The sequence below is a fragment of the Neovison vison genome, chromosome 13 (assembly GCF_020171115.1).
Source record: "Neovison vison isolate M4711 chromosome 13, ASM_NN_V1, whole genome shotgun sequence".
NCBI classification, from domain to species: Eukaryota; Metazoa; Chordata; class Mammalia; order Carnivora; family Mustelidae; genus Neogale; species Neogale vison.
In genome coordinates this window covers 37,360,726-37,375,377 of record NC_058103.1, presented here as the reverse complement: position 1 = coordinate 37,375,377, position 14,652 = coordinate 37,360,726, and the positions used below count along the sequence as shown (strand labels likewise).

Genomic DNA, 14,652 nt, shown 5'->3' with positions numbered 1-14,652 from the left:
ATATGTACATATATATATTCATCTCTTTAATACCATGGACCGGGGACACCGTCTTCTGACGACTGCTGCGGTTTCGCTGCCTGTTAGAGCAATTACGTTCACCTTCCCTCCTACCACCAGCTATAGGTCATCACCTGGGCTCTGCTATCCCAGATCCTCTCATCTCTGCTGACACCAGGAAGCCCAGTTCCATGGTGGTTTCTCCTGCCATCAACCCCAGTCTACAACCTCTATGGAGCCTTTCTGGGAGCAGGTGCCCCTCACTAATGCATTCCTTAACACTTCCGTGAAGGGAGTGTCTGCTGAACCTCCAGGTGAACAGTCAACTGATGAGTTCTCGGGTCTTATATAATAAATCCATTCCAGCAGGCCCACCTCCCTGAGCCTTTTATCCTCAAATATTCTTCCAGGACAGTTCTGGCATCTTCTCTCCATTAATATAAGTCACTATAAGCCATTTTCCCCAAGCTTTAAAGAGCCATCCCAATAGCTCAGTGGAACAAAATCCAAGTGTAAGAATGTTAAGTCCTGATTCATGAAAGAAGGTGCCCATTAAAAAAAACTCTTATCCAGTCTTAAATTCTGCCACTCTCCCCCTCATCGATTGAGATGGGAACCCGACACCCTCAAGATCCACTCTCTTGTGCATTCTAACTCATCCCTGTTTATGTTCTTCGAGTCCTCGGGCAGCTTCTGTGGAAGATCTTGTTCTACCATCACTCAGAAAGTCCTTCCCTGGTTGGGTTATCCTTAGACTTGAACTTAATTATCCATAAGAGGTTGTGGGAAGTATGTGAAGAGGTCAAGTATTAACACAGGCAACATCCTTCTTGGCTGGGGCCTCGGCCTGGCCTCGGTAAGGGGAGGCTGATCTCTACCAAGAAGTGGGCCCCTTCCGCTAGGGAAACTCAACTCATCCACTCATTGTCCCCATTCCAGCCCTCCGTGTCCCACTCCTTCCCTAGAAGGACCTTGACTTAAGGGTAGGAGACTGCTGGGCTAGTGGATGCAGCCTTTTCAGTAATGCAGCAGCTCTCCCACTTAGGTCTGAGGCCTGGTGTTGGGCACAGTGCGCCCTCCAGCTCCAGAAACAGAGGATGTCTTCAGTTGTGGCATTCTCGTCATGCCCTGAATGCTTTGACTGTATTTAACAACCAACTAATCCCACAGTCCTGACAATTTCCATTGTTCCTGCATCTCTCAGATGTTATAGATACTGATGAGCCAGCACATACATTTCCACATGTAGCCCAACCCAGGGAACTCTTAGTCATTGTGATGCTATGGATGCCTTCTGACTCCACCCCAGCCCCCACCCTGACAGCTAACATCACTGTCTGTGACATTTCAGCTAAGCATCCCAGAAGATAGCTATGCTGGATTTTATCCATTCACACCCTCCCCCCACCCCCGCAGATCCACTCTCCACTCCTACTCAACCTGCTTCTCAGGAGGCCAACACTTACGGACTGAATCAATGGGCTCCCGGCTCCCTTGCTCTCTGCCTTTCCATTTAATTCTGCTGAAAATCAGAATGTGGAACAGAGTGATTTGGGGGTACTTTCTCTCCCCACCAGGCTTCAGTTTGGGACTGGCTGGGTCATCCTAAAAAAGATCACAGCTCCCAGGTGGCGTTCCTCCTCCACTCTCTCTGGGGTCTGATAATCACTTACTACTCTTCTCCTTCATCCTAGGGATGTTCACCTCTTCTAAACAAGTATTTGGAGCGTTTTATCACCCCTCGTTGGTTTCCTTAACTCTGTCCACACATTTATAAATAGCATCTTCCTTGAACTGTCCTCAATATCCTGCTGCAGTGTACCCCTTATTTCCCAGAGGGCCCCTTACAGATGCTGTAGTCACCTTCTCTCACATTGTGACAAATCCCTACCGCTTCTGCTTTTCTTCCCTAAGTTTCTCTAAAAAGCAGCCCTTTCTATCAGAAAATTCTGGGGGAAGTTCTGAGGGACGGGCTGAAAACACTTGAGAAGGGCCACGCCGCGTTGTCCCTAATCACCACCCACCCACTGGCCGGCAGACATGGCAGGTGCTCAACTGCTTGTTATGTGAGAGTGACTTTCTTGCCTCCCAACAGATCTGCACTAAAGACTAGGCTAGATTTTGCTCATGTCCTTTGTCCCCAGATGTCCACCTCCATATCCTAGTCCTTGACCATCAATCCCAACATTGACCTTCCTATTTTCATGAGGATTTATCCATTCCTCCTTCCATGAGCACTCCTGGCTCCCAGCTGGGATATACCAGGGGTCTGAGTCCCAACGGAGCCACCTCTGGGATCATGAAATCCAGTCCCTTCCTAAACGTGACATCCTAAATGAATGTGTAAGTAAAAGTAGCTTTGGGGTTCATTTTGAGTGTGCTTGCTGTTGTTATTCCAAGTATATTAAAAAGACTAAAAAGACTTCTTTTGAAAGTTTTCATGAATTCAAAAGAGGACTTGCTTTATTGGCATTAATACAGATTTTCTTGGCATATCATGAAAAAGGAACAAGGTTCATTTCAACCCCAAAATGCCGGAATTAAAGACACTTGCATAATACCAGAGTTAAAAAAAAATAATAATAATCACAGAGACTCAGCTGCTGTAAGATTTTAGAGAATGCAAGAGCTCGACCATCACAGACTTCCCCTGAGCCAGCAGTGCAGCTTTACCCGACAAACGTGCAAAATTTCTGAGTTTAAAAAAGTCACAAATTAAAATATGCTAAATGAGAAAGAATATTTGTGATTAATCATTTTGGGCCTAGCTTCGGGAGAGCATCACATGAGTCTAAAATCAGAGTTTTTTTTTTTTTTTTTTTTTTTAGCAGCAACGTCTTTAGACCTAAATGATGGCTTTAGTTACATATTTTTTTTCTAAGGCTATTTTTTTGCTTGTTTGTTTGTTTTTAATCACAAAAGGGCCTCTTCATTCAGGAGGTCTTTGAGAATTATGCATGGGCCAAGAATCACCCAGAACTGGAGGTTTCTCCATTTCAGCTACTGTTACCTCCTTTTTTAATCTGAGCAATCTCTGTTTCTCGTATAGGTAAGCACTCAGTTAAAACAAGAAGGGAGTATCTTCTCGAAGGAAGCTTGCAGCTGGATTTTCTCTGGGGGTGTGAGGACAAAGCATTGGTTTTATTAATTTCCGGCCCTTAAATCATAAATCTAGTCAGAGACCAATTGTTAAATAAAACATGAAAGTGTAAAGACTTTCTAGAGCCATTTCCTAATTACTCCCACTGTATTTAAACCATTGGCATATTATAAATCCAAATCGGAGGAGGATTGTGATATATGCAGATTGTGTTCTGAAATTCAAGGTAAAGACAAAATAATTTGCAAGTGTGTGAGCCAGAGAAATTATTGTGGTGAAAACACAGATACTGTTTTACATTTTTAGCATCAATAGGCTGCCTCTGGGCTTTGTGCCTGAGTTGGACCTAAGGGGGACAGGTCCCCTCCTCCACAGGGGTAGACAAAACTAGACAGTGCTCGAATGCAGGGGGAAGGCTGCTCATGCTGCCCATGCAGGTGGGTCTGGGAAGCTCAAGACCACCAGCTGGGTTCTGCTGGCCACATCAGCTTCAGATGGTCTCGCACTCCGTGGTGGCCGTGGAGCAGGCCCCACAGTCACAGCGGACAGCCACGGGGTAGGTATAGAAGGGGTCCACTCCAGGCGCGCAGTTGGGCAGCTTGACCGTCACTTGTCTGGTCTCGTTGTAGGTACAGACTCGATGATGGGCTTCAATGTAGGGGGGTTCCAGAATGGGCTTCTGTCCCCACAAGTAGAAAACAGAAAACCCATTAGACATACCATCCTGTTTTTTGTTCTCGGTACCATTTATCACTATCAGAAATTAACTCACTAGTCATTTATTTACTTGTCAATCTCTCTCGTCCCAGTAGAAGGCAAATTCCTGAAAGCAGCAACCTGCTTTCCATATCTTGAGCTCCCAAAAGAGCCATGGCACATGGCAAGTGCTCAATAAATATTGAGCAAATGGATATTCCTGATCATTGCAGAAGTCTTCTAACTGGTCTCTCTTCCACCATCATTCCCTACAGTCTCTTTATGACACAGCAGCCCCAGGCAATTCTTTTTAAAATTAGGTCAGATCCTGCTCAAAGCCCCAGACATTTCCCATCTCACTCAGAGTAAAAGTCAAAGACATGCGCCTTCAAGACCCTCTGCTATGTCTCCATCCTCCCTGTCTTGCTGGCTTTCTCACTCTGCTCCAGCCACAGGAGTCCCTGATCGTTCCTCAGACCCACCCACGAACAGTCCCACTCCAGAGTCTTTGCCCTGTTAATCCCAGTGCCCAGAACATTCTTCTCCCTTATGACAGACTCTTTTGCCAGCCTGCCATTTTGCTCAAGCTTCACCTTCTCACAGAAACCTTTCCTGACCACCTTTAAAATTGCAACATCCCACCTCCACACCCTGCCATGTCCCCACCCTCTTCGGCTTTATTCTTTCTTCTGTAGCACTTGTCAGGACCGGGTGACACTTTACATATTGTATTTATTTGTGTTGTGTTTCCCCCACCATTAGAACAGAGATTTATGCCCATTTTACCTAGAGTAGTCCCTATCACCGAGGAGCTTCTCAATCGCTATTTGTTCAATCAATGACAGAAGACAGAGCAAGGAAGGTTCCAGAATGCCCTGTGGGCTGTTCTGATCATCAAAGGATTCACTTCCTGACCTCCCCTTTTATACATCTTGAACTCCAAGATAATTTTATAAAGAGCCTAGAGATCAGGAAATGAGCACAAAATAGTAATTTAAATCTCAAGCCCTGGAGTGGAACCTCCATCTTCCAGGAACTCACCAAAATGACCAACATGAATGAGAGGCACCCACACTATGTTCTTTAGGCCTTTGAGAAAACGGAAGTTGTTCCCTTGGTCACATACTAGAATCCACTAGAAAGGTGATCTTGTGGACATCCAGGGAATGGGCACTGTTCAAAAAGGAGTGTCCTCCCAAATGTTACCATGGCAAATCTGGAAGAGTCTATAGTGTTACCCAGCTTGCTCTTGCCATCGTTATAAACGAACAGGTTAAGGTCAAGATTCTTGCCAAGAGAATGAATGTACATACTGAGCAGGTTAAGCCCTCAAAGAGCCTAGATAGCTTCCTGAAGCACATGAAGGAACGTGATCAGTAAAAGAAGGAAGCCAAAGAGAAAGGTACTTGGGTTCAACTGACGCGCTAGCCTGCTCCACCTGGAGAAGCATACTTCGTGAGAAGCAACAGAAAAAAACCTGATCTGGTGCAACCTCTTCCCTAGGAATTCATGGCATGATAAGTGCACAAAAAAATAAAAGACCGCAAGACTGTGTTAAAAAAAAAAAATTTGAATCCTGTAATCAGACCCTTAACCTTGGGCCCCTGTTGTGCCACTTGCCGAAGATTTTGGAAAGTCCACTTAACCTCTCAAAGCCTCGGATTCCACAATGGTACAACAAAATCTTCCCCTCACAGTCTCTTTATGGGGATAAGGTAAGATGACAGATGGGATGTGTGAGGCCCAGCACCAAGTAAGTGTTCAGCAAATGTCATCTCTTGTTCCTACCAGAGCTGTTCTAAGAGTAAGGAAGTAATAATAAAAGTAGCAACTTACAAGCTTTCAAAAAACAATGTCTTCACTCGTATTGGGTACGTAAAATACAGGTAATGAGGCCCAGAACAAAGTTCTTCCATGAACATCATGAAAAAGATTGGCTTTGCTTTTTCTAAGGACTACACGGAAGACCTCAACTTAATATCACAGCTTCCTCCACTTTTCAGAACCTCTTCAGTTTGCTTCGTATCCTCTTACCCTCAGTAATCTGGAATCTCAAGCAGAGCTGCCACATAAAATCTAAGACACTCAGTAATATTTGAATGTCAGAATAAACAACAAATTTTTTTAGTGTAAAATACGCCCCCAAATATTTCATGGGGCAGACTTATACCAAAAACAAACAAAAAAAAAAAAAAAAAACAAAACAAAACAAAAAAAACAAACACAATTGTTTATCTCTCATTCACATTAAACTGGCATCATGATCTGGTTTGGTTTGGGTTTTTTTTTTTTTTTATAAATCTGACAACCCTAAACCCAGGCCATGAGCAAAGGCTATTTTCAGCAATGTTCCACCTTTGAAGTAAATCCAGCCACTTTGTTGTCACGGACATCCTCATTTTAGACATGCTCTCCAGTTCCCAAAAATAAGTGCTTTATATCTCAGAAACTTTCAGATTACTGGGGAAATAAATTTCATTCTTTTATTTATTTTCTGTAACTGACCTCCCTGTACATACAGTAGAGTAAAGGCATAAATAAAAGCTGGCTAACAGGAAGGAGAATCTTATTCTCTAATCGTCTTAACGCTTCCATTTCTCCAGTGAGAACACAGTCTCTGATCTCATGTGGGTGACCAGGATCCAATTAAAGACATTCATCAATTTTTAAGAGAAGAGGAAAATGAGCTGAATTGAAGGAAACACAGTTTGAAATTTGGGCCCAGAAAGAGCTCCAAAGAGCTAAGAAATGAACTTTGAGTCAGGGTAGACACAGCCAGGCCAAGCCCTGAATATGAGAAGATACCCCAAGTCAGTTTGATGTCAAGTCACGGCCATGGTAAGCTTAGCAGTTGAATTTCCATTTGCCTGTTAGGTCTTATGCCCCTAGATGATGCAAAAAATACAGCAAATTGGGTGGGATAGCTTTATTTCGTTTGGAGATTTCATCACCATCCCCAATCCATTCATGTGGTCATACTTTTATCTAAGTGATAGCAGGTTGCTCTCTGAGTCCCAGACAAGATGGCTATTTTTTCTCATGCCAGTGTCCTCTCGTAGTGTTCATGGACTTCTAAGTTGGCACCAATTAGGTTAAAAGATGTATGACTCCAGATAGAGGTCAATCCCGTATAATTCAACAAATACATATTGAGTATCTTGTTCCTACGTGACACTTCAACAAGAGCTATCAAAGGTGCAAGAATGAAACTTCTCTCCTAAAAAATTTACAAGCTCGTGTTGTGTGGTGGGAAAAAGTAACACAAAAGGTAAACCAGAGTCAGGGCTGACCAGGGAGTCAGAAAATCTCTAGGGAAGGAGTTGGCTCTGGACACAAGCATCATAGGATATATTTAATAACAACAGATGAAAATGAGAAGGGATATGAGAAAAAAGACCAAATGTGAGATTTCACAAGGGGTGTTTAATAAAACTTTTCAAATCAGTCTGACAAGACTGAAGCTCAGAACATGGGTAGACATTGGGAAAATAGGCAAACTTCATATTGCTGAGAATCTTGGATGCTGGCTTTGGAATTTCCAATAGTGGGTGCTCATTAGAAGTCTTTGAACCAGGGTGACAAACCCGCACTAGAGCTTCGTTAATAACCAACTCGGACCTCAGTACAGAGTCAACAGTCACTCCATGGCGTGATGGGACACTCTATGATAAATAGAGTGTCCCATAAACATGTTAGAGTCTCACCTTGCAAACATCTCCTCACCTCAGCCCAATAGAGTTCTTACTTTGTCTAAGATTCTTAACCTCATTTAAATGTAATGCCTCTTAAAGGGCTGGATGGATATCATTGACTACAAAGGGACTTTGTGGACAGACATGTCTGTGACAATCCCTGAGGTCCCCACAAATTGCAGTGGGGAGCTGGGATAGGGCCACACTGTGCATGAGCCACTGAGGGAAGAACTGAGAACCTGCCCTCACCTTGCTCTACAGCCTAAGGCCTATCTCTTGTTAACTGGCTGGCTAGATCACAGGTAGAAGAATATAGAGAACGTTTGGTGACACGCTTGAACCAGTGATTTATTCCCAACTTTCTACTGACTATCCATATAACTTGGCAGTCATTCACTCCTTGAATTCCTCCATGTCATCTGGAAAAGGTGTAGAATAATAGCATATCTTAACCTTCCAGAGATGATCCCCAAATATGCAGACACTATGTAAATATGAATATTAATTATATCAATGCTTTGTTAGAGGGGCAAGATCATGATTCTTTCAGATTTTTTTTTGGAGAATGCCAAATAATTGTCACTAAAAAAATTCCACAGGAATGCCCCCACTCTACCTCATTTTATTTAAAAAGTGAACACAGGAATCAGCCCAGGTGGCTGGCCTGAAGGCTTTGCCTTCAGTCTTGAGACTCACCTCCCAGGTTTCACAGCGGCCCCAGCAGGCATCCGTAGTGATCCGAAGGCCCCTGCAGCCTGGCTTTTTGGCCAGGAAAGTGAACTCCCTCACGGCACAGCCCACAAAGGTGAGCAGGTTCCCACTGGAGGTGCTGAGGACACAGCTGCAGCCAGCGAGGAGGAAGAGGGCCATGGGGCCAAGGAAAAGGTATGCCAGCTTCATGATGTTCTTCCAGAGATTGAAAGGAAAGAGAGTTTACTAAGAGAGCCAGCTTCCCAGGGCACCTGGATGGCTCAGTCAGTTAAGAGACAGACTCTTGGTTTCAGCTCGTGTCATGACATCAGGATCATGAGATCAGGTCCCTGCGTCAGGCTCCACGCTCAGCACAGAGCCTGCTTGAGACTCTCCCTCTGCCCCTCCCACCTGTGCTCGCTCTCACTCTCTCCATGAAATAAATAAATCAATCTTTAAAAAAAAACTAAAAAGAGAGCCAGCTTCCTTCTAGGGGGTGATCAATGATATTATGGTCACTGTCAAAGGCATTTTGCTCTTAGCATTTCAGAAGAAATGAGCCAAGAAAGTGCAAATGCCCACAGACACCAACATAATGGCCCAGATATTCCTCTGACTCCAGCATGGTTTCCACGGACCTCTAGACACCTAACCCCTCCCTTAGGGCATTCTCAGGATTTTCCTTATTGTTCCCCAACTGCTGGACTTGACTCACATGTTAGAGAGCTTTATTCCAATGGTCCCTTCAAAATAAATGCAAAACAAGAGTCACACCAAAAGTAATGCATATCTGAACATACTCCACAAACACACACAAATTATTTTTGTTCATATCTAGGGTATTTGGTGCCATGTTCCCTACCTGCTCAAAATTATATTTTCAGTGTCATGGTTGGGGAATGGAAGGGATGGCAATAAAAAAAACCTCCATGCCCGGATGTACTATTACCAACCCAGTGCACAGATAACAGGGATGTGCATAAGATATTATGACTCCTGGCACCTGACTTGGTAGCATTCATAAAAATGTATCCTATTAGCTACAAATTGCCTCTGCTCTATGCTTCCACTGTAATAGGCACCTGGTTGTGGTTCAATTTAAATCCACACATTGGAAAGCATTAGAAGGGTTTAAAACCTAATCCCAATCTACTGTCAAGTCTATCCTCCCTGGGTTATGGTGATTTTCTGTGCTTTTCCAGGAACCAGAGTCATTCCCTACAGGCTTAGCCTGCAGGACAGAACACACCTGGATGTTAAAGGGAGGGTGGACACCACGTGGATGGAATGTCCTCCATTCATTATCACCTCAAATAATTCATTACTGCTACAGAATTATTTATTTTCAACTCGGATATCTCGGTCTCATCCACTTCTCCTGATCTACCTCTGATCTGTCACCTTAGCAGGGCTCTTTGGCGTTCCCTTCTGGTGGACTGAAGCTACAAATATGGAGAAGCACTTACCTGATCTTGCTGGAGCTAACTCCTTTTAGAGCTCACACTTGCACCCAAGAGGTCAGAAAATCACAATGAGTGCCAGAAGTTTGCTCTGGTAAATGTCTCTACCCTCTGGTACCAGGCTGCTTGACTGCTCAAATATATAGGAAGGGTCTTGTCAATCAAAACAAAAGAGAGGCAGATCCTTACAGGAACCACTAAACACATCAAAGCCTTGGGATATAAAGCCAGTCTCTCTTTTCCAAAACTGATTAAGTTAAAGGGTGTTGTTTTGTTGCTTAACATCACCTACTGAAACAGAAAGTTACCTTGGTGGGTGACATAATCCTAGGGAAACAGTCAAAAGTAGTTCACCTGGGAACAAATGCACTGGGGCAAGATGGATTAATTTTCCTTCATGGTAACCACAACTTTCCTTCGAAATAGGAGTCAGTCACTAGCCACTCACAACAAACGATTTCCCTTAGCTCACAACACACTTCAATACATTGAAAATAACAAAACGGTAATTCTTCCTGGAAAGAACACAGGATCACAAGCTGACAGGATGGAACTCACAGTAAGAAGAAACCTTTGAAAGTCCTAAAATTAGTTAAGGATTAGCTAATATTAATAACACTTTAAAATGAGTTTACAGGAAAACACACACACACACAGACACACACCCCAAAGAGATTCTCTTGTAGCACAGTAATTAAAGAGGACTTTTTATTTCTTCTATATGGTTTTCGGCATTTTTCACATTTTCTATACTGTGCAGGCTTTTAGAATGGAAAACCAATTGATATTGACCCTTTAAGAATTAAAATAAACCAATAAGTATATATTTGGGCTACGTGTAATGATATTCAATGTTGTTCTAACAGAAATGTTTCATTAGACTCTGGTTCTGGAAAATCTGAACAAAGAATGCAATGGTATTCTTTATGAGCATGGGACACAGATTATATTCCAATCTGCAACAGTAGCATACAAATGGATTAAGGACCTCATTGGTCACAGTATTATTCTGGGTGCTCTAAAAAGTAAATGAACCAGACACCGTCCCTGCCCTTAGGAGTTTATATATCACAGCAAATAATGACATAGCCAGAGACATTTAAGATGCACATTACACAAGTAAATACTACATAAAGAAGTTAAAACCTTTCTGTTTCTTGCAAAGGAAAAGTGTTCTTTAAATATATGCTACTCATTCAGGGCTTGATTTTTTTTCAAAACGTGTTAACAACCCTCCATGAATCCATCACTAGACCATCAACATACCCATCTCTAGAATCAGATTATGATATGTGTCTTATCGAAAATTGAACAGGGCTTGGAATAAAGGACTTTCTCCAGCCCTTGAGCCTGTGGGTCACATCACCAGAACTGGGGTCCTGTGGGACAGACTACTTACCTGGTGTGTTCTTCTTCACTTGCTTAAAGTTCTCCAGTTGGTGGTGAGCTGCCATCCTGAACTGTATTTCTGAAGAGAACTCTTCAGCCCTTTTGCATCAGACCTGAAACATGTATACTTGCCTCTGTAATGTCACAAGATAAAGACAACAAAGAGAAGCCAAGGGTACTTTTCTTTTACAACCTCCAATTCCCTTGTAATGCAGAACTAAGCAGCACACCTGCCCCGCCCCCATCATCATTAACCTTTAAGAATGACAGTTTCTAGTCACCAAGCACCTCCTATGGATTCTGCTGTGTTTTCACATACATTATCTCTCAATCTTACAACACATCTGTAAATCAATGATTTTTTTTTTCCTCCTTTTTTCATTGGGTGAAATAGAGGCTCAGTTATTTTGCAATCTGCCCCCCTCCAAAGCCTTCGACAGCACTGGGCATGGTAAAGAATGTGGTTTCATCTCTACTACCAAGTGTTGAAGGTGCTTCCTGGGACACTGCGTTAAGGAGACCTTGGAATGGTCACAGTGCAGAGGTCATGGCTCATAACTTCATCATGGGTATAGAAAAGGGGAATGATGTATAGATGCCACTTTTTGCCATCCTTACACTATGCCTTCCCACTTGGCTCTCCACAGGCCAAGCAAGAGGTTGCATGTAGTGTCAAAGTCTACCTAAAGAATACCTTGGCACCAGGTCTGTGCATCTGTCACCTTCCCTCCCATCCCCATGGATGTTCCCACCATTGAAGTCACTCTCTTGAGGTATTAAATGAAGATGTGGGTGATGTCTCTCCAAGTGCAGGCCCTGGAGAATCTTCTTTCATCTTGTTCTATTTTCATCTTCTTATGGATTTATTGTTCCCATGGTGGATGAGTCACAAGAAAGAGCTTCAGTAGGGATGTGGAAGGAGAGGGCAGAAGGGGCCTGGAGGAGCCTGGGGGAGCATGACAACAGAGGAGGAGAAGGGTCGGTGCCTTGAAGAGGAGACTGAACAACCAAGGCCTAGTCCAGGGAGGAAGGCCCAGACGGGGAGGGCCCAGGAGTGGGAAATGTGTGCAGGCAACAAAGACATCACAAGAGCCTGGCTACTTGCTCCCCTGGCTCAGCCACGGTGACTGTCGGTGGTACAGCTTCCTCTGTGACTGACACGGGCAGGTCACTTTTCTCAGCCTCGATGTTGCCATCTGTAACATGATGCGGTTGGACCTTGCAATTCCTAAGGCCCTTCTTGCACCAGAATTTAAAGTTTGGCAAAATCTCTTATGAACAAAACCAGCTGAGGGGAAGTCAGATGGAGAATCCAAAGATTAATATTACAATAAGTCTTCCAGATGAGGGTTCAACTCTTGACTTTCACACGTGCCAGCTTGTGATCTTGGAGAAGACTCATTACCCCCTGAGTCTTAACTTTCCACAAAACTAAAAATGCCTCCTGCACAGGGTTCCTGTGAGGATTCTACAAAATAATATCTAAAGAGGCGCCTGGGTGTCTCAGTTGGTTAAACATCTGCCTTCAGCTCAAGTCATGATCCCAGGGTCCTGGGATTGAGCTCTGTATTGGGCTCACCACTCAGTGGGGAGCTTGCTTCTCCCTCTCCCTCTACCCCTACCCACCCTCTACCTGCTTGTGTCACTCTCTCTTGCACGCTCTCTCTCTCAAATAAATATATAAAATCCTTTTTTAAAAAATAACATAAATTGTTCATCTCAGTGCTTGATACCTGATAAACAGGCAACAAATGCTTCTCTTTCTTTCCCATCATCATTGTGTAACTCCAAGAAATAAAAAGCTGCTAATAAGAAATTACATCACATCATTAATTTTTAGGCATATCCTGATTTCAAAGCTTTTAAATGTGGGGAGGAAATGTGAGCCTGAGAACAGGGGAGGCAGTCTTTGAGGGCTGTGAGACCCCACCAGCATCCTGAAACCAGGAGACATGGGGTGGCAACAAGCTTGCTTCCCCAGCCAGTCTGTGGTGTTTTGATTGGATGCTAGAATTAGCAACACATTTTCCAGATGAAAAAAGTCTGGAGCGTAAGATTTAGTCTTGAAGGTCCAACTCTCACACTTTGGGGGTACACGCTTTATCATAGTTCCAATATTCGATATAGGAATAAATCTTCATGAATATCCCAAGCAATTTCAGTGCTGGCCAACAAGAGAGTCAAATTAACTGAGCCAACAAATGCATACTAAATAACCCACTTTGTCCCATGGGTACTAAGTGAGGACCCACAGGAGCAAAGCTGTTTGTTGTGTAACTTACAATGATCTCTTAAGAATTGAGAAGAGATGTGCATGCTTTGATAATGTTTTTCCACATCATCTTTACAGAATAAACAATGCTCTATCCAAGGGTCGACTTAACCAACATTAGGCTTCCTGTGGATGAAAAAAAAAAAGCCATGAATGAAGTTATGTGTTTCAAGGAATTAATAGAATTAGTGATTTTCTGCAAACAGATGTAAGGAAGGCCAGCCTTAGACTTTACATAGCTGTATGTTGCTTTTAATACCCCTTACTTGCAGTGGGGCGAGGGGTGGAAATCTGGGTTTACAAATGAAGACAAATGGTGAAGTCCTTGGAAGAAATTAATTTTATTGAAAGGACATTTCTTCCTTTCAAAGCACTGGGTATTTGTGGGACAGCTCCTCATTTTATTGACTTAAAGAGATAATATTTGCCCTAGATGATGGTGTGGTTGCTATGGTAACTTTTTTTTTTTTTTAACGAGACTAAAAATAATGAAGCCTGTGTCTGATGTACTAGGACAAGTCAAGCCTTTCTCCACAACTGTCTAAAAGAAGTATCTGTCAGTTGTCACAGATTTATTTCAGATTAAGGGGCACATGGTTTAGGCACTGAAGTGGAATGTTTTTATTTCCGCCTGACTCTTCCACTGTTGAAGGTCATAGCTTTGCCTGGCATGGCAGACACATGCCTAATAGAGAGGAACGAGAGGAGCTTAATGAGTCACAAAGAAGCATTCTTTATTTCAAGTGCGTCCTGTATTCTCATTGGAACGAGGCCACAAAGCTGCTGGGTCCCCAAATCCTGCATTTGTAATTCCCTAGGCAGTTGCACAGACAAGGCCAAGGCTGTTGTTAGCGAAGCTTCGGAGCAACAGCACCTCATTTGTTCGCTGCTGGCTTTAGTCCAGAGAAAGATTCCTAGGATCACGGCTCCAGAGTGCGCGCATGTGGCTCTGCGTGCCTGTGCTTGGGCCGGAGGGAAGGTGCCGGGGGTAGAAAAGAGGAGAGCTGCTCTCCTCTCGAAAGTATTCACTGCACAATCCAGCACATATTTAGTAAAGCAACTACTCTGTGCCAGGCACGGGCCAGCCCTGGGGTCACTGGGCTCATTAAAAAAAAAAAACCAAAAATGCTGATGTTGAGAGACATAGGGGAATAGCCAACAGCTGGAGAGATTTCCCTCCTGCTTCCCTTTCTCTGTTTTCTTTCTTCCTTCTTTCTGGCCTTCCAGTGTTAGTGAGTCTTACCATGTGTCACACACATGTGAGTGCGTGAGATGAAAATAGAGATGGGCCCGGGGACCTGTCCTCAGGCAATAGTCTAGTGAAGATGATAAATGAACCAATGTACGTATGAC

General features: G+C 43.5%; 1 protein-coding gene across 1 annotated transcript; it reads right to left on the bottom strand.

Moving 5' to 3' along the window:
- Positions 1-3,590: 3,590 nt before the first annotated feature.
- Positions 3,591-8,388, bottom strand: GPHB5 (glycoprotein hormone subunit beta 5). The gene is made up of 2 exons (XM_044231040.1): positions 8,185-8,388; positions 3,591-3,779 (listed from the first exon to the last, which is right to left on the bottom strand). Exons 1-2 carry the CDS (start codon positions 8,386-8,388, stop codon positions 3,591-3,593), a joined length of 393 nt encoding a protein of 130 aa, XP_044086975.1.
- Positions 8,389-14,652: the final 6,264 nt, after the last annotated feature.

What these genes read in the sequence shown, in the direction of transcription:
- GPHB5 (XM_044231040.1), bottom strand. Translation starts at nt 8,388, where the DNA reads ATGAAGCTGGCATACCTTTTCCTTGGCCCCATGGCCCTCTTCCTCCTC. An exon ending in GCCGCTGTGAAACCTGGGAG is followed by an intron (nt 3,780 to 8,184) that starts GTGAGTCTCAAG and finishes TTGTGGGGACAG; the next exon opens with AAGCCCATTCTGGAACCCCC.